This window comes from Lytechinus variegatus, chromosome 17 (genome assembly GCF_018143015.1).
Source record: "Lytechinus variegatus isolate NC3 chromosome 17, Lvar_3.0, whole genome shotgun sequence".
NCBI lineage: Eukaryota > Metazoa > Echinodermata > Echinoidea > Temnopleuroida > Toxopneustidae > Lytechinus > Lytechinus variegatus.
Window position 1 is genome coordinate 8,015,012 of NC_054756.1, and position 26,237 is coordinate 8,041,248.

At 38.2% G+C, this 26,237-nt stretch overlaps 1 protein-coding gene across 1 annotated transcript in view; it reads right to left on the reverse strand.

Moving 5' to 3' along the window:
* LOC121431210 overlaps positions 1-26,237 on the reverse strand; it is a 41,378-nt gene that overhangs the window by 932 nt on the left and 14,209 nt on the right. The window contains exons 2-8 of the mRNA XM_041628721.1: positions 10,543-10,770; positions 8,849-8,929; positions 6,162-6,455; positions 5,103-5,297; positions 4,076-4,213; positions 3,000-3,087; positions 1-828 (exon numbers count right to left, since the gene is read on the reverse strand). The exon at positions 1-828 is cut by the window's left edge and continues 932 nt beyond it. Coding sequence (XP_041484655.1) covers positions 225-828; positions 3,000-3,087; positions 4,076-4,213; positions 5,103-5,297; positions 6,162-6,455; positions 8,849-8,929; positions 10,543-10,770 — 1,628 coding nt within the window. The 3' untranslated portion in view covers positions 1-224. The remainder of the gene's footprint in view (positions 829-2,999; positions 3,088-4,075; positions 4,214-5,102; positions 5,298-6,161; positions 6,456-8,848; positions 8,930-10,542; positions 10,771-26,237) is intronic.

The window sequence follows — 26,237 nt, forward strand, 5'->3', positions numbered from 1 at the left end:
TTGCTAATTTTCTCATTAAATTTGTTCAGAGTATGTGATCGTGACGAGAGCATCCCAACACTTTACCACTCGACACGCGTTGTCATCTGTATTGACCGTGCTCCACAGATCAAGTCCATAGTATCCTCAAGGTCTAAAGATCGTATGCAACACTTCACGATATAGGTTTTGGCCTAGTGGAATCTCGCATAAGCTTGTCATCAGGCCCGATCACCCTGCGCACATCAACCCTGGGCTGCTTCTTCGGGCAGGAAGTCTGCCTCTGTGTAGTCACTTTCCTCGGCGCCTTCGACTATCCTTTCCGCTGCAGAATTCACCAAGTGTTTTGTCCGGGCAGGAGGCTCAGGTTGCTCCGAGGATTCCGAAGGGAACTCATCCCTTGATGCATACAGATCATTGTCCACCATTATGGTCGTGTCCTCGTACGTGTCCCGTCTCAAGGGCTCGCCGATCCGATGCTGCGAATGATAATGCAACAGATTCGCCACTGGGACCGGTCCGTTTAAAGTTCTCACGATGCCACTCTTCGCGTGATGAACGACCCTTGAACCAAACAGCGGGACAAACACCTCTTTCCCGGACTGGGCAGTGATCTTCTTACGGGCGATGTTCTCGTAATCAGCGTCGCTGTTGTAGAGATCGATGGAGGCATAGTAGTCGCTCGAGTTGCTGGAATGCGTCCGGATCGGAAGCGTGAAGGAGCCCGATCCCGGGAGAAGTTTTCGGGGCTTGGGGCACGCCGCAGGAGGACTTTCCGGTTTGGGCGGGCTTTCTTTCAGCAGCAAGTCGCACCGTATAGCTTCTATCATAGGGTTCGTAGCACGTTTCCTGTAAACGTCAAATATTGAGTGGAATAAATGTTTTTATACTGTGGCTACTAAGAGCTAATATGAGGAAATACCGTGTAAAAAAAAAATAAAGACCTCCCAAATTTGTATCGTATAGACATGTAGATATTTTGTCATTCCTAGAAATTAATGTACAGCCATTGTGTCTTTTTCGGATACACTTATCTTGAGGATAGGACCATGGGGAGTTGAGACATGGTTTGTGGATCACCACAATCACCGTTTATTGTGCAATCATCCATGCATAACTGTCGGAATCATGTCCTTTCTAAAAGTCCCCATTATGAAGATGAGGTCGAGGTAAATAGTATGCATAAGTGCATACTTTAGAACCATAAGTTCCGTACTCAAGCCATAACCTTGACTGAAGGAAATGGAAATGAGCTCATTGAAACCAGGATACCGTTAAAGTTACAGATCAAAAAGAAATTTGATCAATCTCACGCAGAAGGCAACAGAACCAGGAAATCAACATTTAATCTGCCTTATTGTTAAGGAAAGGCCCTGTTGTTTTTGTTACTGTTGACAGCTTTAATCAGGCTACCGAATCTATCTTACACACCCAAATTCTTACACCAGGGACCGTTTCATAAAGACCAACAAGTATTGTAACTTCCACGGAAACCTTCATTGTTCCTGGCCGCTGAGACTCGATATAACGTGAGTTGTCATGACGGCAGAGCTGTTAAATAGATTCAAGGTTTTGTGTTTTCTGGGTATCGGAGTGCAAAAATTAACACCAGTATTCAAGCATCCCCTCCAAAAAACGATATAAAAAATTATAATAACAATGAAATAAAATAAAGTGAAAGGGAAATTAAATAAAAATAAAGTATTAAAACAAACTCAGCAAATGTGCTTGGCCTATGGTACATCATTAATCGGCTTGTATTAGATATTTCTCTTCTTATTTTAAAGGGTCTTTTTGAAAAGTTAGCAAATTAGTTTTTTCACACTGAAGATAGTAAATTGCATCATAATTTCCAAAATAATTTTGCCCGATATATATAATTATGTATGCATAGCAAAATTTCATGAAATTGACGTTTCATTGAATAATGACCAAATTATATAAGGAAATACACCATAGAATAAGATAAATGTTTCGTTTCTGAATCTGTATTAAAAGCTTAACCTAAATAAAAGTTTAGTTGCAGGACTTTTTAAGGATGAAAGCAATAAGTTGCATGTACTTCCTTCTAATTTGTCTTCTTTGCTTGTCAAATTTCCATGTCATAACACATGTCCCCTTCTATAAAGAGAGCACAGTGTGTTCAGTTAATATATTTGAAACTTTGTAACTAATTCAACTTTAATCTAAATCATTTGAAATATTGTTCACAGTTTGCAACATCACATTATCAAATTTGAGCAAGATTTTTAAGGGATTTTTTTTTACCTTTTCAGAAAAAAATAAAAAGCAATAACAAACAGCAAACGCCAAAAACAAGAAAGGTGTACTGATGATGACTTATGTCAGAAAATTTTGACAAGTAAAAAAGGGAATGTTTTACTTACGTATGCACGACATTTTCCACTAAAAATATATTTGTATGGCTCTGATAGGGAAGGGGGCGGGGTCGGATGTACCAAAACTTGGATCCGCCACCTGTCTACACTGTGGACTTGTTTTCACACTCAGATTGAGCATGTTTACAGTGTGAAACTCTTACATATAGCCCACTATGTGAACACACTTAGAGTGTTCACACTGTATTAAAAGGGTTCACATTGTGGACTTGTTTTCACACTGTTAGATTTGAGCAATGTTACAGTGTGAATCAAATGTTCACATAGATCCCAATCTGAATATACTGTGAACACAGGGTATGGCACAGAAATGTGGCCTCTCTCCAGCATGGATATGATGGATATCATAATTATCTGCTATTCTGTAGCTCAAACTAGTGATTTTGTATTCCATAATTATCACACGTCCATGCAAATGAAACGATTCCCTTTTATGGCTTTTGTTATATTACAGTTTATTCAATTGTTTTATATTTCCACAAAGTCCTTCCTTATGCCAGGTTGGTGAGTGCAGATTGCAATATAGTCTATCCCTAACAAAATCCAGCCATTGGGGTGAGAAAAGTAATTTTGATAGAAACTACATGTAACTATATCAAATTCAATTCAAAGGTTTCTTACCTCTGTTTTCGAATGACGGCGACGACGATTACGGAGGTGACGAGAAGGACTGTGACAGGAATAGCAGCGATGACTCCTATCATCTCACCTTGAAGATGTATAGATAAGAAAAAATAAACATATTAATACCAAGTAAAACATCAATGTTACCATGGTTACATTATGGTAATATATGTCCACAGGCGTATCCCGCCACAAGCATGTGCTTCTAGGGACATACGCCTTATTCTGTACATATGAGTTGTATTTATATTTTTTATGGAAATAGATTACATATGAATTCTTGTTAACAAAAATGAAAAAAAATTGCAAAATGGAGGAAAATAAATGTTTATTTGAAATGAAATAATAAGGAAATCATAACAAACAATGGAAACATTTACTCAATAAAACGTACTGACTCTGTGCTAGAAACCGGTAACAAAATTATCTTCGTATTCTTACAAGGGTTGGGTGGCATTGTCTTCTAAACATTGTAGGGTTTGGGGGTTTTATTAATTGCTGGCACACTGACTCTCGATCGAACCATTCCAATTTGATTAGATCACGATCAAAAGGATCACTATTATGGGAAAGTGTGTAAAACATGTTAACATAGAAATTAATCAATTAATATCGAATCCTAATAATGAAATGTTATTACTATCTAGTTGTCTATTCCATGGAGCACAATTGCCCTTGCTTTCACTCCATCAGGCAAGGTGGTTTGTGTATTCGATAAATTAATCCTGCTGGCTACCCATTCACTTCACCTGAGGGGTGAGTGCAGCACATTGTTGGTACATTTCTTGCTGTTATCAGAGGGGTTCGAACTCACGACCCTCTGTTCCAAAGGGGAGTGTCCGGGCCGCAACTAGACCACAACTTTACCTTATGTAAAAGTCAGATAGTACGCCTCAGTTAAAATAGTCCTAAATGCATTTTACACTAAATCATAACCTTTTCCAGACTCCCCAATCATTCATGTACCTGTCCAGGGGGCATTCCATAGAAAGAAAAATCGTTCTGATACAGTCATTTCCATTTGGCTCATCTGTACTTCTTCCCTGTTTCGGAAATTAGCACAGTTCACGTACCTGAAAGAGTGTTAATTTTGAGAATATCTCTCGTTGGTGGCGCTGTTTCTCCTGTTGGGTCGATTGTCGAAGAGGAATTGGTGGCGTCGATTGTCGAGACGGTTGTTTCTTCAACTTCAACTTTTTTTGTTTTAATAGCTGCATAAAAAAAGAATATGATTATAGAGGTAATAAAATGATTTCGTTTGCTAAATCCATTTTTCTCATTAAGAATCTTTTCACTATGCAGTATACGTTGATTTGACCAGCCAAACCTTGGGCAGTGCAATGAGATGTTTCAGGTAACCAGGGTCGGTATTGTGGACAAGGTGGTAGAAGTAGAAATGAAGATGGTAACATGGTCGATGTTGGAGATGATGGCGATGCTCACATAAAAAATGAAGGAAAAAATGACCACCCCCCCCCACACACACACCCCTTGTAACGCTAAAATATACAGTACAATCTTCATAGTTTCTCTTGAAGAGTCAGACTTTTCTTCTTGGTCATGTTAGAGGAGAAACTTTGAATAATTGTAAAATACATGTATTAAAAATGAATATAAAAACAGAAGGAAGCTAACATCCTCAGTTTACTAAATGAATATTCCTTTTTGCATATTACTTTTTTTGGCCAAAATAATGCGTACTCATCCGAAGAAGACCCCTGTGTAACATATGCAGTAAAATTGTTAATAGAATCAACAATTCAAATTTTTGTGTCTGATGCTAAATAAGCACCCGTTTTTACGTTGCGCGTAGGGTTTATCATTCATTACTAACATGTAAAGACGTTGGTCCCCTTTTTTTCTTACAAGCAAGCACTGACGATGATCGGGGATGGGGGGAGGGGGTTGCCCCTCTCTTTGTTTTTCAAATTCTGTACAGAAGCCGATGGGAGATGCCCATACCCCCCCCCCCCCCTCTTCGAGATGGGGGCAAAATCGCCATCTTTGCAAGTAACCATGTTTTGTGTCAGGACAACAAAATGTTCACCGTTAACGAATTGTGATTTATTTGATTCAATCGTCATGCTCTTATCAAGTCACCTTGGCAAGATGGCGTAGATTGCGACCACGTGACCTCGCCGCCCATGACTGCTTGCATACACTGCAAGGTTTCATGACCTCGAAGACGATGACCTTCTTGACATTCAAAGTTGACCTTCGACCCGTATCGAAACCAGTTTCCGGCTCTGCGTCCATTTCGAGGGCGCCCAGGATCGAGACAAAATCCTTTCTGCGCTGTAAGACGAAGACGAAGAAGAAGAGCCGAAAGAAGACGAAAAAGAAAAGGTAAAAGAAGAGGAGAAAAAACGAGTAAGAAAGAATTGTCAATAATGACGTCACATCAAGAATAAGCATCCTACTTACCATTTATGATCTAGTAGCTTTCATATAATCATCGTTTGACATCAAGCTCGTTAACATTATAACTTTAATCAATAGTAATAATACTAATAATAACGTTAATTTAATACACAGAATTGTCACTTTATTGAGTGAGGAAACTGCTCTATCAGCAGGCCCTGCACACTAAGAAATAAAGGTTAAATTGAACCCCGAAAGGTTGATGCAAAATCAGTACCCTATGGGTTCAAAAATTGAACCCTGCGGTTGGGGTTCATTTTTTCACCCTGCGGGTTCAAAACTGCACCCTAAATTTTAAATTGAACCCCTAGGGGTGCAGTTTTGAACCCGCAGGATGCAAAAATGAACCCAAACCGCAGGGTTCAATTTTTGAACCTTTATTTCTTAGTGTGCATGTGCGTAATATGATAATGTTATCATTTCCCATCTCCTACGTAAATGCTGTCCGCGTAACAACAAGACAGAAGGTCGGTCCCATTTTTATTAGTCTTTGGTATGACTCGGCCGAGGATCGAACCCACGACCTCCCTTTGTGCCACCATGATCGTTGCTGATTGACCATAATACATTTAAAAACGAGAATGATAACAAGGTTACTAAAAAGCTGAATTGAATTGTATTGCATAAACTGTGATACATCAATCTAAATATAGGCATGTGTGAGACGAAAAACCGTGTGAATAAAAAAAATTACGGATTCATCTTACCATGGATCTGTTAATAGCTCTATGATCTTACCGTTGTAGACAGAAATCATATCGCTAGTTCCTTGCGAGCAGGTTGGTCCACCACAAGTTTCATATATAGCGCCCCCACATGGACAGGAGCACACAGCATCGCTTTGAGAGAAGGTCGCCAAGTCGTTGTAATTGCCGCACCCGCAGTGCATAGAATCGAACGTCCAGGCGAAAGAGAATCCACCGTCGCGACAGTTTCGGAGGCAGGCATCGACAGTCATGGTTCTCGAGAAAATGGAGTGTGTGTGAAGGATGCTGGAGTTGGGTTTGTGGAAACACCCGACGTAGTCCGGCTCTATAACAGCAAGATTAAAAGTTTATCCAAAGTGTGTGTTTCACGTACGTAGTCACGCGACGACGGGAACGTCCATGACGTCGAAAAGGGATAACGTCAAAGTTTTGATCCAACGTTAGCCAAACATGCATGGGGTTCCGGAAGCAGAGGTTGTTATTTGTGTTTAGTCCCCTTTTCGGTAAAATATAAAAAAGAGGTGTAACACTATTTTTAGTTCAATCGGTTCCTCGCCTCGAACGTTCTTTAACGTCCCCCTCCCGCCGACCTGCGGTTAGGTTCAGCGAATATTCGAAGCAGTGCATACATTTTCCCCGTAAAATCACAATCTCTCTCTCCCCCTCGAGAGGGAGAGAGAACGGGGGGGTGGGGGCAATCGGACCCTGTGCTTGTGATTGTATAGCTTAGAACATGTAAAATTACTACCATTGGTTTCGTATTAAACACATATCAGACAGAGTGGAAATGAAAATCACTTAGCAGATTATGTTCCGATGAGATTTTGACACCTAATGCAAACCAGAAGATTCGTCACTTGTCTGATGGAAATTATGGTATGTTACAGTCACACCGCAACGAAACCGATTCCAAACAGATCGATGGTGTATCGTTAAAAATGGAAGGGTGCCGTACGTGGCCAAGTGGTCTAAGGCTGACCATTGAAAGTTCGGGGTTCGATCCCCGGGCCACGGCACCTACACCCTTAAAACAACTCGGTCAAATTGACTACATGTAGACCAGAGGTCAGCTGGGTGCAACTGATATGTCTTGTCACATTTCTGACATAATATTCTAGTCAGAAATAACTCTGTTCTTGTAAACTACGACTAGAAAATAGTCAAATATTACTAAAATAACAGTTGCACCCAGCTGACCCTATATATAAGCCATTTTTGACTGATTTGTTTTTATGCCCAATGCGTTTAATGGACAGTGCTCTTTATTCCTATATTTAAATAAATTGAAAATGTTATATGCATTCTTAGTATCATTAGATGGGCATTCAAAATTAAAAAAAACATATAAAAAACGACGTTATAATTTCAATATATCTAGAATTGGTATCATTTCGCAATAGCTACACAGACCCTTTCGGGAACGTAAAGAATCAATTATTGTCACACGATGTCCTTTTTGACAATGAAGTCTTTGTCGGAGGTCGGTGAATCGAAACACCAGTTTGGTCACTAACTCTGGTCAAACGACATATTTGCCAATTTTCGTCAGCTCTGAATCGTCGGGGAAAAAACCCTGCTGCTCTGATCCCTTGACACGGGTCGTGTGATCCAGTGGTTAGAGCATTGGACTCATAATCGTTAGGTTGTGAGTTCGCATCCCAACTCTGCCATTGTCTCCACTTTGATAAAAAGGCCCGAGAGTGATATCTGTCGTCTATAACGTCAACCACTATGACGGATTAACCTAGACGTAAAATGTTTCATAGGTAATTTGTTTTATACCAGCTTGGCATTTACCACCAAAATGCTGTCCTGCCGAGTACCTACGGGAGTTACCACAAACAGAAACAGAAAAACAGATTTCATTCTGATTTGACTTGCATTGTCAACATGGTCAATGCATTTGCTGCTTTGAGGGATTTATTCTGCGCCGCTATGCGAAACGCCCCAATCATGCTAAATAATATCGCGATTAGAACGTTTTTTGCAAATCATATCTGAAATAATGAAAGAAAAGGGTATTTCCTTGTTCGTAGGATATTTTGTTATCTTTCACTTGTCTCCTTTTCAGTTTGTCTTCAGAGCAACTCTACATTTGGATTCGCCTTCAAGAATATTGTTTTTCATGTGTGTACCACATCTACATACCCCCACCATCGCATACAATTTCAACTGCAACTAGATTGGATTTCCCCAAGATTAAGCGAGATTTAATTACTGTATAATTATAATAATAATGATAACAATAATAATAATAATGATAACAATAATAATAATATTACTACTATTAATAATAATTGTAACACTGCTAATAATAATAGGCATTTCTATAGCGCCATCTATCTACAAATATTCTATTCAGAGGCGCGATGATATTATCATTATTACCCCGGCTTTAGCTCGAGCTGCCTTTCAGCGCTCATGTGTTCAAGGAATTAATCCTGCCTGGTACCCATTCACCTCACCATGCTCACCTAGGTTGAGTGTAGCATAATGTGGACAAATTTCTTGCTGAAAGAAATCATGCCATGGCTGGGATTCGAACACACGACCCTCTGTTTCGAAGTCAGAAGACTGATCCACTGGGCCACAACGCTCCAGTAAAACGAAATCAACATGTGCAACAAACTGTAGTACAATGAAATGCTCAGGTTATTCAATGTGTAGAGATATATTACTTTTGAACAGACTAAAACTTGGAATTTGAAATCTACTCACTCTGGCAGATGACAGCAGCTCCAAATCCCACGGCGCAATCGGGAAGATCTTGGTAACTACAGTCTACAAGCCGGGGCTCGGCTAAAAATAAAATCGGAGTAATTATTGAGATAATCAAATGAGATTAGTTTTGGGTATTAATCATCTCTCTACACCAATCCCGCAAATTGTCAACATTTGTAGGCCCACAGTTTTTAGCACTATTATTTGCATGTGGTATTTAGTCAGTAGCAACGTTTCTGTATTTCGGAAGGGGATTTTTGTTTCTTCTGATATGATAATTGTAATCATACGTTAATCATTAATTTGGTTAATGTCAACAAAGTGAATCGAAATGTCAGATACGAGACGCAAAGCCTGACATTCTAAAAATAATCATGAATAAACCGAATTGTCATAGGACTTAATGATATCCATGACATTTAGTCTGCATGAATATTTTTCTAACATTCTTTTTTTTTTGCCATGATTGCAAAACAACATCTAAGTTGGGAAACTGTATGAAATCCAATGAACTTCTTTACACAGTGAGCCCATGCTATACATCACCGATGGCCTTGATACATATACATTTTTGTTTTGTTACTCTGAAAAGAATTTTAACAAAAATGTGGGTAATATTGCATAAAGAAGAGTAAATTCATTACTGCTACTTCTACTATAATTATAATTTTACTTTTCGTCCCCTACTACTACTACTACTACTATTACTACTACTACTACTATACTACACTGTAAAAAACATTAGGTAAAATCTCAACCAGCACGAGGGTAATTATGTGTCCAACCAATTTGGGGGTAATATTTTACCCAATGCGGGAACCATAAAGTCAAGTAAGGTTAAAAAAACAAGCAGCAATGACTTTAAAATCAAAATTTTCATCCCAATGGATAAATAAAAATGCAAAAATAAATGTCCAATGTTGGTTGGTCACATAATTACCCTTATTTTTACCCACTACTTTGTAGAGTGTACTATACTACTACACTGCAAAAACTCCGGTGTTGATTTAACACCAGCCCGGAATCTATATATGTCCGACCCAGAGAGTTGTGAAACAACATCAGTTTGGTTTTGGTCTAACACCAGATGGATGTTTATACAACACTAATTAGTATTAAAACAGCATTGGTTTGATTCCAAAGTGGTGCTGTTTCAATACTTCTCTGGTGTGGACATAATAGATTCCGGGCTGGTGTTAAATCAACACCGGAGTTTTTGCAGTGTATTTTTATTACTACCATTGCTACTATAACTGTTATTGAAATTGAATTTGAGCGTAAGACATAAGTATAGAGGTCCTTAGTTTAGATTTTCCCTTTTTTTCTACTTTTTGTACATCCGAAGCATGTAATCAATATATGACAGAATGGTGACATTCAAACGTTTAAACACTATTATGAGCGAACATCATCTGGCAAATTGGCAATATTCATATTCTACTATGAAGACATATTACACTTTGGAAATCATCTCATTATTATTGGCCTGTATAACATATATAACCTATAACAAAACAAATACTCTTAGAGAAATATCACTTGGACAACTTCCCTACAGCAGGGCATATTTTATTGTCTTATTTTATTACTACCTTCCCTAATATTCAGTTCACCATTCATAAGTTCCTTTACTTCCTATCCACCTGAATAATATTTAAAATGGGAGGAGTCGCCCCTCTGACGTCACCTACTTCCTTCGCAGTCAAGAGACACTGCGTAGTACGACTGGGTATCCGATCCGAACACTGCATCGGTGTCGAGTGCAAAAGCGGCATCCGGGAACCCGAGATTTCGACAGACGACGCGGGCTTCCTGCGCGTCGAACCCGTCAACACAGAAGTTGATCCATTCGTTGTACTCCGCGCTGAACTCCTCGACTAAACCCTCGTGAAGATAAGAACCATTACGTAACCGGAGCTCTGCGGGGGTGCAGGGGAGGGTGATACAAGAGACATGTGATTGAATAATAATTATATTCGGATTTGATATGACTCGTATGATGATAAAAGCCACAATGATTCAAGCGTGTAACTATAAAACGAAAATAACGAATGAACAGAATCAACAATACCATAAAAGCAGCACCATCGCAACTACTACTACTTATACTACTACTACTATACTACTACTACTACTACTACTACTACTACTACTACTATTGCTACTACTTATTCTACTACTACTACTACTACTACTACTACTACTACTACTACTACTACTACTGCTACTACTACTACTACTACTACTACTACTCCTACTACTCCTAATACTACTATTACTTTTTCTACTACTACTACTACTACTACTACTACTACTACTTCTACTACTACTACTACTACTACTACTACTACTTCTTCTTCTATACTACTACTTCTACTACTACTATACTGCTGCTATACTACTGCTGCTGCTGTTGCTACTACTGCTGCTGCTGCTGCTGCTACTACTGCTACTTCTACTACTTCTACTACTACTACTACTACTACTACTACTACTACTACTTCTATACTACTACTTCTACTACTACTATACTGCTGCTGCTGCTGCTACTACACTGCTGCTGCTACTATAGACCAAAAGCTTCGGTCTCTGTTATTTTGGTTGTTCAGCTGAACTCCGTTGGCTTCATCACCAAATACAGAGACCGAAGTTCTAGCGCGATTTGTACAGGGGACTCAACGGCCATATGTTTATGTACTTAAGATCGGATAAAACGGGGAAGTGAATTTGCGCGACAGCCGAGGTAAGTCACTGTTTTTGTTCCCTTTAACTTGATTTTTCTCCGTTTTTTGGCAATTAGTGCTAAGAGGGTATATTAATTTGCATTTTGGTCGCATTAATTTTCAAAATTTTTATTCATTAAAGACAAAAATTGAAGAGCCCCGACGGGGGGATTTTGCATTGCAAGTCCCCTAATGGTGGCTGCACGATAGCGAGCCGTCTGTGTATGAGGAGAAATTAAAAAAAATGTTAAAAAACTCCTCGAAACAGACGGCTGCCAGCTGTCTGCTGCTACTACTACTACTACTACTATACTGCTGCTGCTACTACTACTATACTGATGCTACTACTACTACTATTACTACTACTACTGCTACTACTACACTACTACTATACTGCTGCTGCTACTACTACTACTATAACTACTACTACTGCTACTACTACACTACTACTATACTGCTGCTGCTACTACTACTATTACTACTACTACTGCTACTACTACACTACTACTATACTGCTGCTGCTACTACTACTATACTGATGCTGCTACTACTGCTGCTGCTACTATTACTACTATTACTATACTGCTGCTGCTACTACTACTACTACTATAATACTGCTGCTGCTGCTACTACTACTACTACTATACTGCTGCTGCTACTATTACTACTATTACTATACTGCTGCTGCTACTACTACTACTACTATACTGCTGCTGCTACTACTACTACTACTATACTGCTGCTGCTACTACTACTACTACTATACTGCTGCTGCTACTACTACTACTACTATACTGCTGCTGCTACTACTACTACTACTACTATACTGCTGCTGCTACTACTACTACTACTATACTGCTGCTGCTACTACTACTACTACTATACTGCTGCTGCTACTACTACTATACTGATGCTACTACTACTACTATTACTACTGCTACTACTACACTACTACTATACTGCTGCTGCTACTACTACTACTATTACTACTACTACTACTGCTACTACTACACTACTACTATACTGCTGCTGCTACTACTACTATTACTACTACTACTGCTACTACTACACTACTACTATACTGCTGCTGCTACTACTACTATACTGATGCTGCTACTACTGCTGCTGCTACTATTACTACTATTACTATACTGCTGCTGCTACTACTACTACTACTATACTGCTGCTGCTACTACTACTACTACTATACTGCTGCTGCTACTACTACTACTACTATACTGCTGCTGCTACTACTACTACTACTATACTGCTGCTGCTCCTACTACTACTACTATACTGCTGCTGCTACTACTACTACTACTATACTGCTGCTGCTACTACTACTACTATACTGCTGCTGCTACTACTACTACTACTATACTGCTGCTGCTACTACTACTACTACTATACTGCTGCTGCTACTACTACTACTACTATACTGCTGCTGCTACTACTACTACTACTATACTGCTGCTGCTGCTACTACTACTACTACTATACTGCTGCTGCTGCTACTACTACTACTACTATACTGCTGCTGCTGCTACTACTACTACTATACTGCTGCTGCTACTACTACTACTACTATACTGCTGCTGCTACTACTACTACTATACTGCTGCTGCTACTACTACTACTACTACTATACTGCTGCTGCTACTACTACTACTACTATACTGCTGCTGCTGCTACTACTACTACTACTATACTGCTGCTGCTGCTGCTACTACTACTACTATACTGCTGCTGCTACTACTACTACTACTATACTGCTGCTGCTACTACTACTACTATACTGCTGCTGCTACTACTACTACTACTATACTGCTGCTGCTGCTACTACTACTACTATACTGCTGCTGCTGCTACTACTACTATTACTAGACTGCTGCTGCTACTACTACTATACTGATGCTGCTACTACTACTATACTGATGCTGCTACTACTGCTGCTGCTACTATTACTACTATTACTATACTGCTGCTGCTGCTACTACTACTACTACTATACTGCTGCTGCTACTACTACTACTATACTGCTGCTGCTACTACTACTACTACTATACTGCTGCTGCTACTACTACTACTACTATACTGCTGCTGCTACTACTACTACTACTATACTGCTGCTGCTACTACTACTACTACTATACTGCTGCTGCTGCTACTACTACTACTACTATACTGCTGCTGCTACTACTACTACTATACTGCTGCTGCTACTACTACTACTACTATACTGCTGCTGCTACTACTACTACTATACTGCTGCTGCTACTACTACTATTACTAGACTGCTGCTGCTACTACTACTATACTGATGCTGCTACTACTACTACTACTATACTGCTGCTGCTGCTACTACTACTACTACTATACTGCTGCTGCTGCTACTACTACTACTACTATACTGCTGCTGCTGCTACTACTACTACTATACTGCTGCTGCTACTACTACTACTACTATACTGCTGCTGCTACTACTACTACTATACTGCTGCTGCTACTACTACTACTACTACTATACTGCTGCTGCTACTACTACTACTACTATACTGCTGCTGCTACTACTACTACTACTATACTGCTGCTGCTGCTACTACTACTACTACTATACTGCTGCTGCTACTACTACTACTACTATACTGCTGCTGCTGCTACTACTACTACTATACTGCTGCTGCTACTACTACTATACTGCTGCTGCTGCTACTACTACTACTATACTGCTGCTGCTACTACTACTATTACTAGACTGCTGCTGCTACTACTACTATACTGATGCTGCTACTACTACTATACTGATGCTGCTACTACTGCTGCTGCTACTATTACTACTATTACTATACTGCTGCTGCTGCTACTACTACTACTACTATACTGCTGCTGCTACTACTACTACTATACTGCTGCTGCTACTACTACTACTACTATACTGCTGCTGCTACTACTACTACTACTATACTGCTGCTGCTACTACTACTACTACTATACTGCTGCTGCTACTACTACTACTACTATACTGCTGCTGCTGCTACTACTACTACTACTATACTGCTGCTGCTACTACTACTACTATACTGCTGCTGCTACTACTACTACTACTATACTGCTGCTGCTACTACTACTACTATACTGCTGCTGCTACTACTACTATTACTAGACTGCTGCTGCTACTACTACTATACTGATGCTGCTACTACTACTATACTGATGCTGCTACTACTGCTGCTGCTACTATTACTACTATTAATACTACTATTACTACTACTACTATCCTTTTAAAAAGGAGGATATTGGGGAGGGGGTTACCGAATATTATTTACTGGCAACATGTTTAGGCCATCTAACTTGCATTTTTGGCAAAAACATACACAATTCGTTAATTAAATGGTCAAAATATCCACCAAGCAGCAATAACATTGCTTAAAAACAGGAAGTCAGTGTGGATCCAAACAGGTCACATTGCTGTAATATGAGATTCATTTTTAATTCTATCATTCTTCTGAACTCCTTTGCACGTGCCTGAGATCATCGACATTGACTACAATTGAGGAAGCTACTTAGTTTAAAGTGGTTAGATAAGATTTTTAGGGCTTCATTAACTGGATGTTGCCCTGAGAAAGTCGAAATAATCAATATTAATAGATTCACCTTTTTCTTAAAATAGGGTTGATAGACCATTTGAATCCAAATATATTTTGAAAATTGGGAATTTGTAATTTTGATAAAATGATGTTGATGTATCTTGATATCTTCAGAGGCAGCCTTTCGGGACGAGACGAATGGATATGAATTATGACAGTGCACTCTTCTGCCTTTCGATAATAAAATACTCGACATACACTGTAAAAAGTATCTTGGTATTTACTTAATTGAATTATGTTAGCAAAACTGCCTAACGTTTTCAAGCATTTGAAATTTTGACAGTCTTGAGTAAAATATACTTGTTTTCTTTGCAGTCATTTCACTCAATTAAATCAAGTTAAACTTAATTCAATTAAAGCAATCACTTAAATTATACAAAAAATGGGGGGGGACTTTCTAAGCATGAAATGCCACTACCCGTCCGACTTTCAATGGGATCATGTCAACTTATACATCTTTTATCCAAATATTCGATTTTTTGGTGAATTTTATATTAATACGCGATCGATGCATCCTCTCAAATGAAACGATGAGAGTATTTTCCTTAACCTAATAAAGAAAAATCTAAATTTTCAAATCAGTGTCTATTAATTGTTGCTCTTTCCTTTATTAAACCACAATTTAAAATATCTTTTGTACACCCAAATCCAAATCAATTTTCAAACACAAATGCATTTGACATAGAACAAATATAGAAACTATAAAACAAAAAGACATTTATTTTAAAAAGGTGACATTCAATTGCTCTTAATGAATATTCATGTGTTATGTAAATAAGGCTTTAACTGAAAAATTAAGTACACTAAGTAATATATTTGCTTGAATGGAGTTAGGTTTACTAAATCTAAGCAACTTAGCCCCACTTGAAGTTTCTGAAATGTATTTTTAACCTTTAAAAAAGTCAAGAAAAATTCGAAGGGAAGTTGAGTGTACATAAAAAAAATCAAGGAAAATCACAAAAATAAATCCTAATTGATATACATCAAGTTGTGATTACTAATTCTAATATATTAAGATTTTCTTTTTACCGTGTGTGAATTTTCTTTTAAAAGTGTGAATTAATTACCATTATAAAAAATGATGGTGATGTTTTGAATACTTGTATGGGGTTATTTCGTTAAGATTAATGAGTAGAATAATACATATGTTTCATATTTTGAAAAATTATCATCTTTTATTTAAAGGACACGTCCACCCCAACAAAAACTTTATTTGAATAAAAAGAGAAAAATTCAACAAGCATAACACTGAAAATTTCATCAAAATCGGATGTAAAATAGGAAAGTTTTGACATTTCAAAGTTTCGCTTCATTTCACAAAAAAAGTTATATGAACGAGCCAGCTACATCCAAATAAGAGAGTCGATGATGCCATTCACTCACTATTTTTTTTTTTTTTTTAAATATGAAATATTTTGATTTTCTCGTCATTGTCATGTGAAATGAAGTTTCATTCCTCCCTGAACACGTGGAATTCCATTATTCTAACATTTTGTGCTTCAGGCAAGCTGGTCCTATTCGTCAAATTCGTAAAAAGTCAAATATTGTACAATTCAAACAATACAAAACAAAAGAAATAGTGAGTGAGTGACATCATCAACTCTCTCATTTGGATGTAACTGGCTCGTTCATATAACTATTTTGTTAGAAATAAGCAAAACTTTGAAGTGTCATAACTTTCTTATTTTACATCCAATTTTGATGAAATCTTCAGCATTGTGCTTGTCTGATTTTTCTCTATTAATTCAAATCAACATTTTTCTGAGGTGGACTTGACCTTTAAAAAAATGGTATATTAGTTTGCCTGTGATTCTAATCTAAACTATGTTACGTATATTTACTGCTCTTAGGTTCCAATGATATCAATTTGCAGAAAATAAACAATTACTTTACACTATAATCACTGCCATTACTGTTTCAGCTGCTGTTACCACTTATGAGCCAAGATAATTGACGGGAGGGAATGTGGCACATATGGGGAAATTCTCTTTAAAAGGATATAAAGAAACCAAAAACAGTGACTCCGTTTTACTTATTTCTTTCTGTTTTGACGGATTTTAATATAGTATTCAAATGAAAATTGTAACATTTCATCATCATTCCTAGATAATAATCGGATACAGTATATCTGCGTTATTTTAGTCTTAACTGGAGAATCAAAAGGATGGTCTATAGGCCTGTGGCAACACCAAATGCTATGCGAGAAAAGGTTACATAGAAATTTAAAACAATTGTTTGGAAAATTACACAAACGTAAAACACACCGATTGTACGCATTCCTTCTATATCGGAAAATATGGTAACATGAAAATCTGATGAATCAGCTTCGTCAGTGCTTGCCGATATCCCTGCTAATTCCTCTCTGATCGCAGCATTACCCATGTCATCTGGTATTCATAAAGATTAATAATTTAACTGCTATTGTACTTGCATGGAGCACAAAGCGATTTTTTTCATAGCTGAAATTCCAACAAAGAAAGTGTCACGTTAGCTTATCGCACGCCCAGTTTATCGACGCCGTCGTGTGTCATTGCATTTTCATTTATATCGAGTATGATCTGAAATTGGGACATTGTGCGTTAATCTTAAAGGAGGAAGAGACAAAATATAGTCAAGTCTAAATGTGTTTGATGTTTGTCTGTTTCTTTTGATTTATGTTACATAACGTAAGTGTCCTACTTCGGTTAGCCTCACACACAGCGAAAACTGTGGTGTTAACCGGTGTACATAGAGGACCACACCAGTTATTTTACACCGGTGTTAAATTGGTGGTGTTAGTTTTACACCTATGGGTGTTATTACAACACCTTTGGTTGTTACATTTACACCCTTTGGTATTATGTTCAATCTTTAGGGTGTAATTTTAACACCTCAGGGCGTGGTCCTCTATTAACACCAATTGGTGTCAGTTTTAACACCACCGTTTTTACAGTGCAACAACGCCTATAAATACCTTCATGCCGCCCCCAATTTCTATACTGGAAAAGCTTCCGGTTTTAGCTGTGTCACTTGTCAGCTTTAAAAATAAAAAAATTCTTCAAATTTCCAAATGTACTGTATCCATGCGAAGAAAAATCGTTTCTCCTTTTCTTGCTGTCGAAGCACAGATTAACTCTTTTAGTTAGTTATGTAGATTTTCTTTGAATATGTCAATACCATATGCAATTTCGCTAAAACACGTGATGTCTCATTTATGCCGATATGCCACGTGTCGTATCTCAATATTCTCTGTTTTCGTATCTTGCAATATATCTTGGAAAAAAGGAGAACAATACACCAATTTTTAAGGTCAATTAATCGAGTACACTTTACTCATTATTACTTACAGTAACCATCTGGAAAGTTCTACCTCAATACACTGATGACAGATATGAAAATAGTGTATTTCTTGTGACGCATAAGCCTTCTTGCTGACGCCGCATACAGTACTTAAAAAGAATTCCATCCCAACAAAAAGTTGATTTCAATTTAAAAAAAATAACTACGAAACAACCTTAACGCTGAAAAATTCTTCAAAACTTTGGGTGGTCCTTTTCAGGACCAACACTTGAAAGAAAGATACATGGTGTACCGTGAAACCTATACACTATTCTCATTCGCCATGGGAACCATCAGAAATCAAATGCATGATTTGTTTCGACGCTTAGCACTTAAAAAAAATATCCTTCTTGTTTTAAAAGGAAAGCTCACCCAGGGAAAAAGTCTATCAAAAAACAGCAGTAAAAATAATGAAAAATATTGATAAAGGATTAAGGAAAAGCCATGAGATATTCAATTATTTTTTTGTGACATCATATGCGAGCAGCTAAAGCCCATAGTCCTACAGGAAAAGATCAATCATTTTCTTTAAAAAAAAGTTTGTTTGTTCAGTATATTAACAAACAAATTATTTCACACTCGCTCCTGAAATAAAAATGAATAAAATTTCGTTAATAATTATGCAATAAAAATGAAATGGGGGGGGGGGGGTAATTTATAAGATATTACGTCGGTAGCCGCTCGTATTATAATGACGTCACAGATAAAAAATAAATTCTGATAATTTTCTTAATCTTAGATGGATTTTCCTCATACCTTCATCCATATTAAATAACTAAATATATATATATAGATATATATTCTGATATTTTTTACAACAAACTTTTTTCCAATGAACTTTGGCTTTAAAGAGAGTATACTCCTAAATTATCGGAATCAGTTCTCACCTTTCGGTGAACTCAATCTTTACTCGTTGTATATATATGGTAGCAATGTTGTGACTCAGAATTACGCAAGTGTGACTAGAATGTCAAACACGGCAGGTGGGAGTGTGTTGCCAAGTATAGTTTAGTAATAGTTTTTTTCTCCACAACGCATAACGGATTCAAGATAATATAAAATGTATTGTCAAATACTCTACATGACAAAGAACAACCAAGAAGTCTTTGTCGAAAATTGGTGAAACAAAACGGTATTTTATTCCTCGATTCACTGTGCAAACGACATATTGGCAATTTTCCGTCAGCTCTGAAACTGAGACGAAACTGCTGACCCGGGTCACCAATTTTCGACAAAGACACCCAAGGGGCCCATTGCATAAAACTTTTTACCTGAGAAAACTCAGGTTGTTTTTACCGGAGTTTTTGCCCTGTGTTAAAGTCAATGGCAGAAATCAGACTAACCTTAGTTTTCAGTTTTTACCAGAGTTTTCTCAGGTAAAAAGTTTTATGCAACAGGCTCCAGCTGTACTTTGTTATTTGACGGGTATTTTTCAAAACATTTACTGTGTTCTCGAATGCGTCGTGAGTCTCGGAGCAAAAGTCCTCATAGTACTTCAGTCCTACCGAGGAAACCGACTCCAGTCCGATCAAAAACCATATCGTTATTACGAATAGCATGCTATCGGTCGGTCCAAGAGTATATTCACTGGTGTGGCGGTAGCTTAATGCCCCATCATATACCCTCGATGGTTAATGATGTTTGAGGAGAGGAATAAAAAAAAAACCGGTGACACGACATTTGCTCCTACGACAAATACTCCGGTCTTAATATCTAAGAAGGCATAGGAATGGAGTTAGGAGTGTAGAGATTTTGGTTCAGAATAATGTAAAGATTAGGATTAGGGTTTAATAAGTTTTGGAGGTTAGGTTTTATGTTTCGCTTAATGTACACATTTTTCCTCGGAGCGATTGTCGCCAGAGCAAATGTCATGGACCCCCCCCCCAAAAAAGGCCTTTCAAATGAAAATTGTGACGGAAGGTTGTAAAGAAATGTATTTGGCCAACAAAATATCAAACCACTATGTTAGTATTATGTGAATATGTTAATATATGAATTCTAATACCTGTGAAAAATAACTGCCTAATCAAGAATAATCAGTAAACAGGGGTCCTTTATTAACACAATGTATTATTTCGTTAATAAGGGCCTATATTTGAATGTCTACTACTAATAAGTAACTTTCCAACTCGTGAAAGACTGTGGATGTCATTAATTACAGCTTTTGTTGTGCATCGTATTCATGAAGTTGGAGTTTGTGAACAATAGTCGAAAATAAAAGGGACATTTGTTGGTTCACCTTATCTCAATAAGATGAGAGAAGAGCACATGGACTATAGAACAGACCAACTGGCCGGTAATCTAATTTATTCGATTTATGAATCACAGAAAGATACAAACAAAAATATATGTGCCTTTGCTTTAAATCTTTGAAGGCCAGAAATTGGTGTCCTGCCAACAACATTGTAAGGGTTTTCAATAGTTCGCATTCAATCGCTGACTGACAAAATGACCAGTCAGAACCATTGTTACATGTGGATTTTGCTCAAAACACAGGCAGGAACCAATCAAAACTATTTTTCAAAAATATTTGTCGCTAAGGGGCCCAGAGTGATGGAAACTTAAGGCGCTGTCACACCTTGGCGTTTTAGACAGCGTATGCCCGACGTATGAGGAATTTGGCGAATACGCTGGCGTACGTCGAATACGTTACGGGTAAGTTTTGTACACGTTAAGAGTACGCTAAAACACGCTGGTATACGTAGTCATACGGCGAGGTCGTCGAAAATTTTGTGCAAGCTCAAAATTTTTCGACGTATGCCGGCGTATGGCTCATACGTCCCGCATACGCGGGCCATAAGTTGTAGGCAAGTTACGCGATCGTTGATACACGTTGACACACGTTACTCGTAAGTTACTCATAAGTCGATGTACGTCGAGATAATGTCCAGCGTACCCTAAAACTTACTTCTAACCAATGAGTAACGTGCTTTGAACGTATGTGTAACTTAACTCCAACGTATATTGACGTATGAAGACGTGCTCCGGACGACCACAAAACTTACTGAACGTGTTTATAACTTACAGCTACCGTATAATGGCGTATTGACAACGTTTATAGGAATTGGTATATAAAGGTGGGGTTCACAGGAGTTTTCTTCGGCATGGCGGTGGTGTTGATACGGTGATGTATCGTGCGGTTATGATTTGAATAGTCGAGCGGCAGCCTTTTTATATGCTACGACACGTGTTCGTCAGCGATACGCTGCCGCGCGCTATGCGTAAGTTAGGCTATCTTAGGGCATAAGTTGTGTACGCCAGCAAAACGCTAAGCATTCGTTGGAATACGTTACTTATAAGTTAACGAAGCGTTCGATATAAGTTACTAATACGTTATGTATACGTCCAACTCGTTATGAATACGCTAAGTATACGCCCAGAGTTGAAAAAAAATATCAAAGTTCAGCGTATGCCGACGTTTTAGAGAAATTTTGATACGTCGGGCATACGCTGTCTAAAACGCCAAGGTGTGACACCACCTTGGTCTTTTGATAAGCATTTTAAGGAGGAACTGTGACACCTTTGTCATCATGATAAAGCGTTAAAAGTGTCACCATTAGTCAGAGCTGTATAGGATCAGAAGTGGGAGACATTATTTTAGAAAACAGCAATATATAAACACGCATAACAAATATCCTTGACTTTTATGACAATTCTTTATCGATATTGAAAATGGAACCTCCCCCATCCCACAGTCAAAGTGCAGTAGGCCAATGCTGTCCGTCTTGCCGCAGTCACATTCCCCCAACGGCCGCCGTAAGACGGGTGGAAAACAGCCATTCTAGCGGGTTTTGTTCGTAGCTGCCACTGACATATGGGTGGTTTGAATAAAATCAAACGGCGTGTTTTCGACTCGCCGTACAGCCACCTTAGGGGAAATGTGACAGAGCATAAATGCTTCACCAAAGTGTCGCGTCTTGAAAATAAAGTGTAGGGAGTTTTCCACCCAGCGACGATTCGATGATTAAATAACAATAGAAATGTATTGTCAATGCTCGTATATTATGACAGAGAACAATGCAAAGAAGTCACCTAAACGACATAATGATTTGCAATTTTCGTCAGCTCCGAAACTTCATTAAGCATGGAACTGCTGTTCCGGTTCTGGCAAAGATCTCCCAGTTATTCATTATCATTTTGACCGGAATTTTTAACGATTTTTTTCATTCTGCGTCCTGATGCGAACACTCTCTAATGAAGTTCATTCATCGACATGCCGCAGCTGTCAATGATAACATCACGTTCTCATGACAAAGGTTACCGCGCAATTGACATTCACCGAAGTCTGCGCGCATAACTTTGTAACAAAAGATAGAGGTCAGAAGCGGTAAATTTCTCACGAATACAATTTTGATAGGTAGAACGTCATTCTTGCTGGAAATGTAGTGCGAGAAAGACGTTCTTTCTTTCCACCTATCCTTCCATTCCTCGATGATGGGTTAAAACACATACGATGGGCCTGTAGCTATGGACTCGTAGTTAGGGAAGGAGGCACTTCATTGCGGCATGCTCAGTTACGGGTCAAGTCCTGCAGTCAGTCTTATTTTCGAGATATGGGTGAGTGGACCGTAATTATTGAATACATCACAGACTTGGTTTGATGGTTGAGTTTGATTATGGATTATTGACGATTTTAATTTCATGTATTAATCCTGCTACAGATAACAGTTTCACACAATGTGTCTACATTGTGAAAATGTGACCCACGTTGTTAAAACGCTCATATTTAACAGTGTGAATTATTTTTGCATTGTGGACACCTCTGCAGTGTGACTGTTGAAAGCGTGTTCACATGGTCAGATATCTTATATGCGACACTGGTACACACTGCCAAAGTGCTCAAATTCAACAACACATTATGTTCAACACTGTGAACACACTAGTTCCAGTAGGAATTGGCCCTGGTTTATTGGATAAAGACGCGCTTGAATATGTTTTCCCACATCAGTGCTGTTGGTTTTTGCAGGGGCGGATCCGGGATTTTTCTCCAAGGGGGTATAAAAAAGAATTGTTTTCACCTTAAAGTTAAGGTCATTCTGTTTACGAAAAAAAAATGACAAGCCCCCCCCCACAAAAAAGCTTTTAACAGAAAATTGATTGCCCTTCTCAAAAGCCCCCCCCGATCCGCCAGTGGGTTTATGTACAAAATCGGAAAGCCAATAATTGTAAAATCTCGAGCGAAATAATAAAACGGCATTTCTGTTTTACATTGTATTTCTTCTACCAATCACCTATTTTAGGAATATTTCGTGTTTAATTTGATATTAGCATGATTAGTGGCTATATAATTCATTATTGCAGTTACTGGTCGAAGGGATTAATGTAATAACGACTGTCATTATGCCTACTAGTTTGACCAATCAAAATATAACCTGACAAAGCCTATAGATATGATCTAGATATTAGCCAGACTGGGCAGGTATTGACACCCTTGACCTAAATTTTCTTTGGGGAATATGACGCATATTCGATATAAAGACCAATATTATATTATTCATCGTGACTTTATAATTGTGATTATGACTAACGGCACAGCTGGATAAGAAAGTGGTTTTCTCGAGTCGATGAATCTGACCAGTAAAGGGATTTCAACTCCTCAAACTCTGGATGTTGGTGTGTGTATATTTGATTGATTTGATGTGATTTATTTTATTTAAACACGGTAAAAGCCCTCGATCAGCCAATGGCAGGTTTTCAGAGAGGCCGTGCAATATACAAACAATATAAAGAATAACAAATCATAAAAAGTAAAATAAGTAAAGCAAATACCTATATACAAAACCAAAGACGGAGGATGAAACAAAACGGAAACAAAATCAAAACAGAAAACAAAAACACAATTGTAACAAAAATATAATTAAAAAAAGTTTGGCGAAAAAAATATAATCAAGATTTCAGGACTTTTTCAATTCAAGATTAAAATAGCTTTAGATTTGGTAAAGTGCGAATACGTTCTGGCAATGAATTAGATATATAGGCCTAATGTTGACCTTAAACTATTATGACGCGTTGCACCAGACAATAAAATCAGAAAAGCTGGTATATTCACTTCTCTCATTGAATAGTTTATAATTAATGCACATTAATGTTGCTGAACCATGTTTCTGTGATTAACGTCCACCCCAATAACAACATTATTTTGATAAGAAAAGAAATTCAAACCAGCATCACACTGAAAATTTCACCAAAATCGGATATGAAAATAATATCATGACAACTTTGAACTTTGAATATTTTTCACAAAAGAAAAACATTTACTAGGCACAACACAGTGATGAAAAATGATTCGCGATCTAAGTAAGGGGGTTCCTTTTAAATTTCCTTCTTAAAGATGAATGAATGTCTTGATTTGGTTATCTCTTGGTATGAGCAGAGGTACAAATGAAATAAACACAAAAGAAAAGTTGCGAACGAGTAAAACGAGCGAGCGAGACTTTTGTCCCTTTAAATGAATATCTAATTTCATGACATATTTTGTTAAAATATTCACAAAATTTATATCACATTTCACCCATTTACATTCCAGTGCCCCTCAACTCCCATCTAAACTCACTAGCGGTTTTCGGAATTTACCTCAAACTAGTCTGCTTGCACAGACCCTTACTGAAACGTTGATCAACAAGTGGGTATTCACATATAAGACTAGTACATATAAAACCAAAATCCATCAATGTATAAAGGTTGTTGTCGACTTCATAGTGATAAACATTATACTTATGGGAGCTTGTTGCTGCAGCACTAGCCCCCCCCCCCCCCCCCCGGTTACAGCCCGATAGACCGCGGGTCCGATAGACCGCGGGTCCGTTAGACCGCGGGTCCGATAGACCGCGGGTCCGATAGACCGCGGGCCCGATAGACCGCGGGTCCGATAGTCCGCGGTGTGTGTAAAATTATGATCAGGGCAATATAGTGAAATCCATGTCATCAAGAGGTCAAAAGGCCATTGATACGAGTCCATGGGGTTCTATAACGATGACCCACAGGACAATCGCCCCCTGACATCTACTTCAAGGAAAATATTATCTCCATATTTTTATCGTCGGGGACTGTTACCCCCCCCCCCCGGAAATATGCCCTCTAGACGCCATACGGAGCCTCGGAGTTAATTCATTTTCAAAATTATTATTTTCATAATTATCTGGGGTAATTGTCTGGAGAGTAAATTTCCGGGGGGGGGTTAACAGTCCCCGGCGGTAAAAAATATGGGGATAATATTTTCCTTGAAGTAGTTGTCAGGGGGTGATTGCCCTAATTGGGATTTCAGGATTTCAAGGGGAGGGAGGGGGAGCAAATTTGACCTGATGTTTGGCGCCCATGTGTACTTTTCGAAAATGGCGCCCACTCCCTCCCTGCCAGGCTAACTTAAATTATCTTATAATCACAAAAAAATAAAGACCACTTTTTAATGTGTTCTTGAAAAAAAAATCCATGAATACATAAATACCAAAAGGTAGGGAGGACACAGGGGCGGTTCCAGCCTTCGCCAATAGTGGGGGGGGGTGGTCGGAATTTTGTTTCAGCCATATTTTCTCCGATCGGCAGCTCGAAGATAATTTTTGTTTGTTTCTTTGAAGGGCTAGTCCTCATTAGTCACTTCTTGGCTTTATTCTTATAAATTAATACATAATATCATAATCCTCATTTATATGATGCGAGCGCGAAGCGCGAGCTAATTTTTGGGGAAATTTTATGTATTTT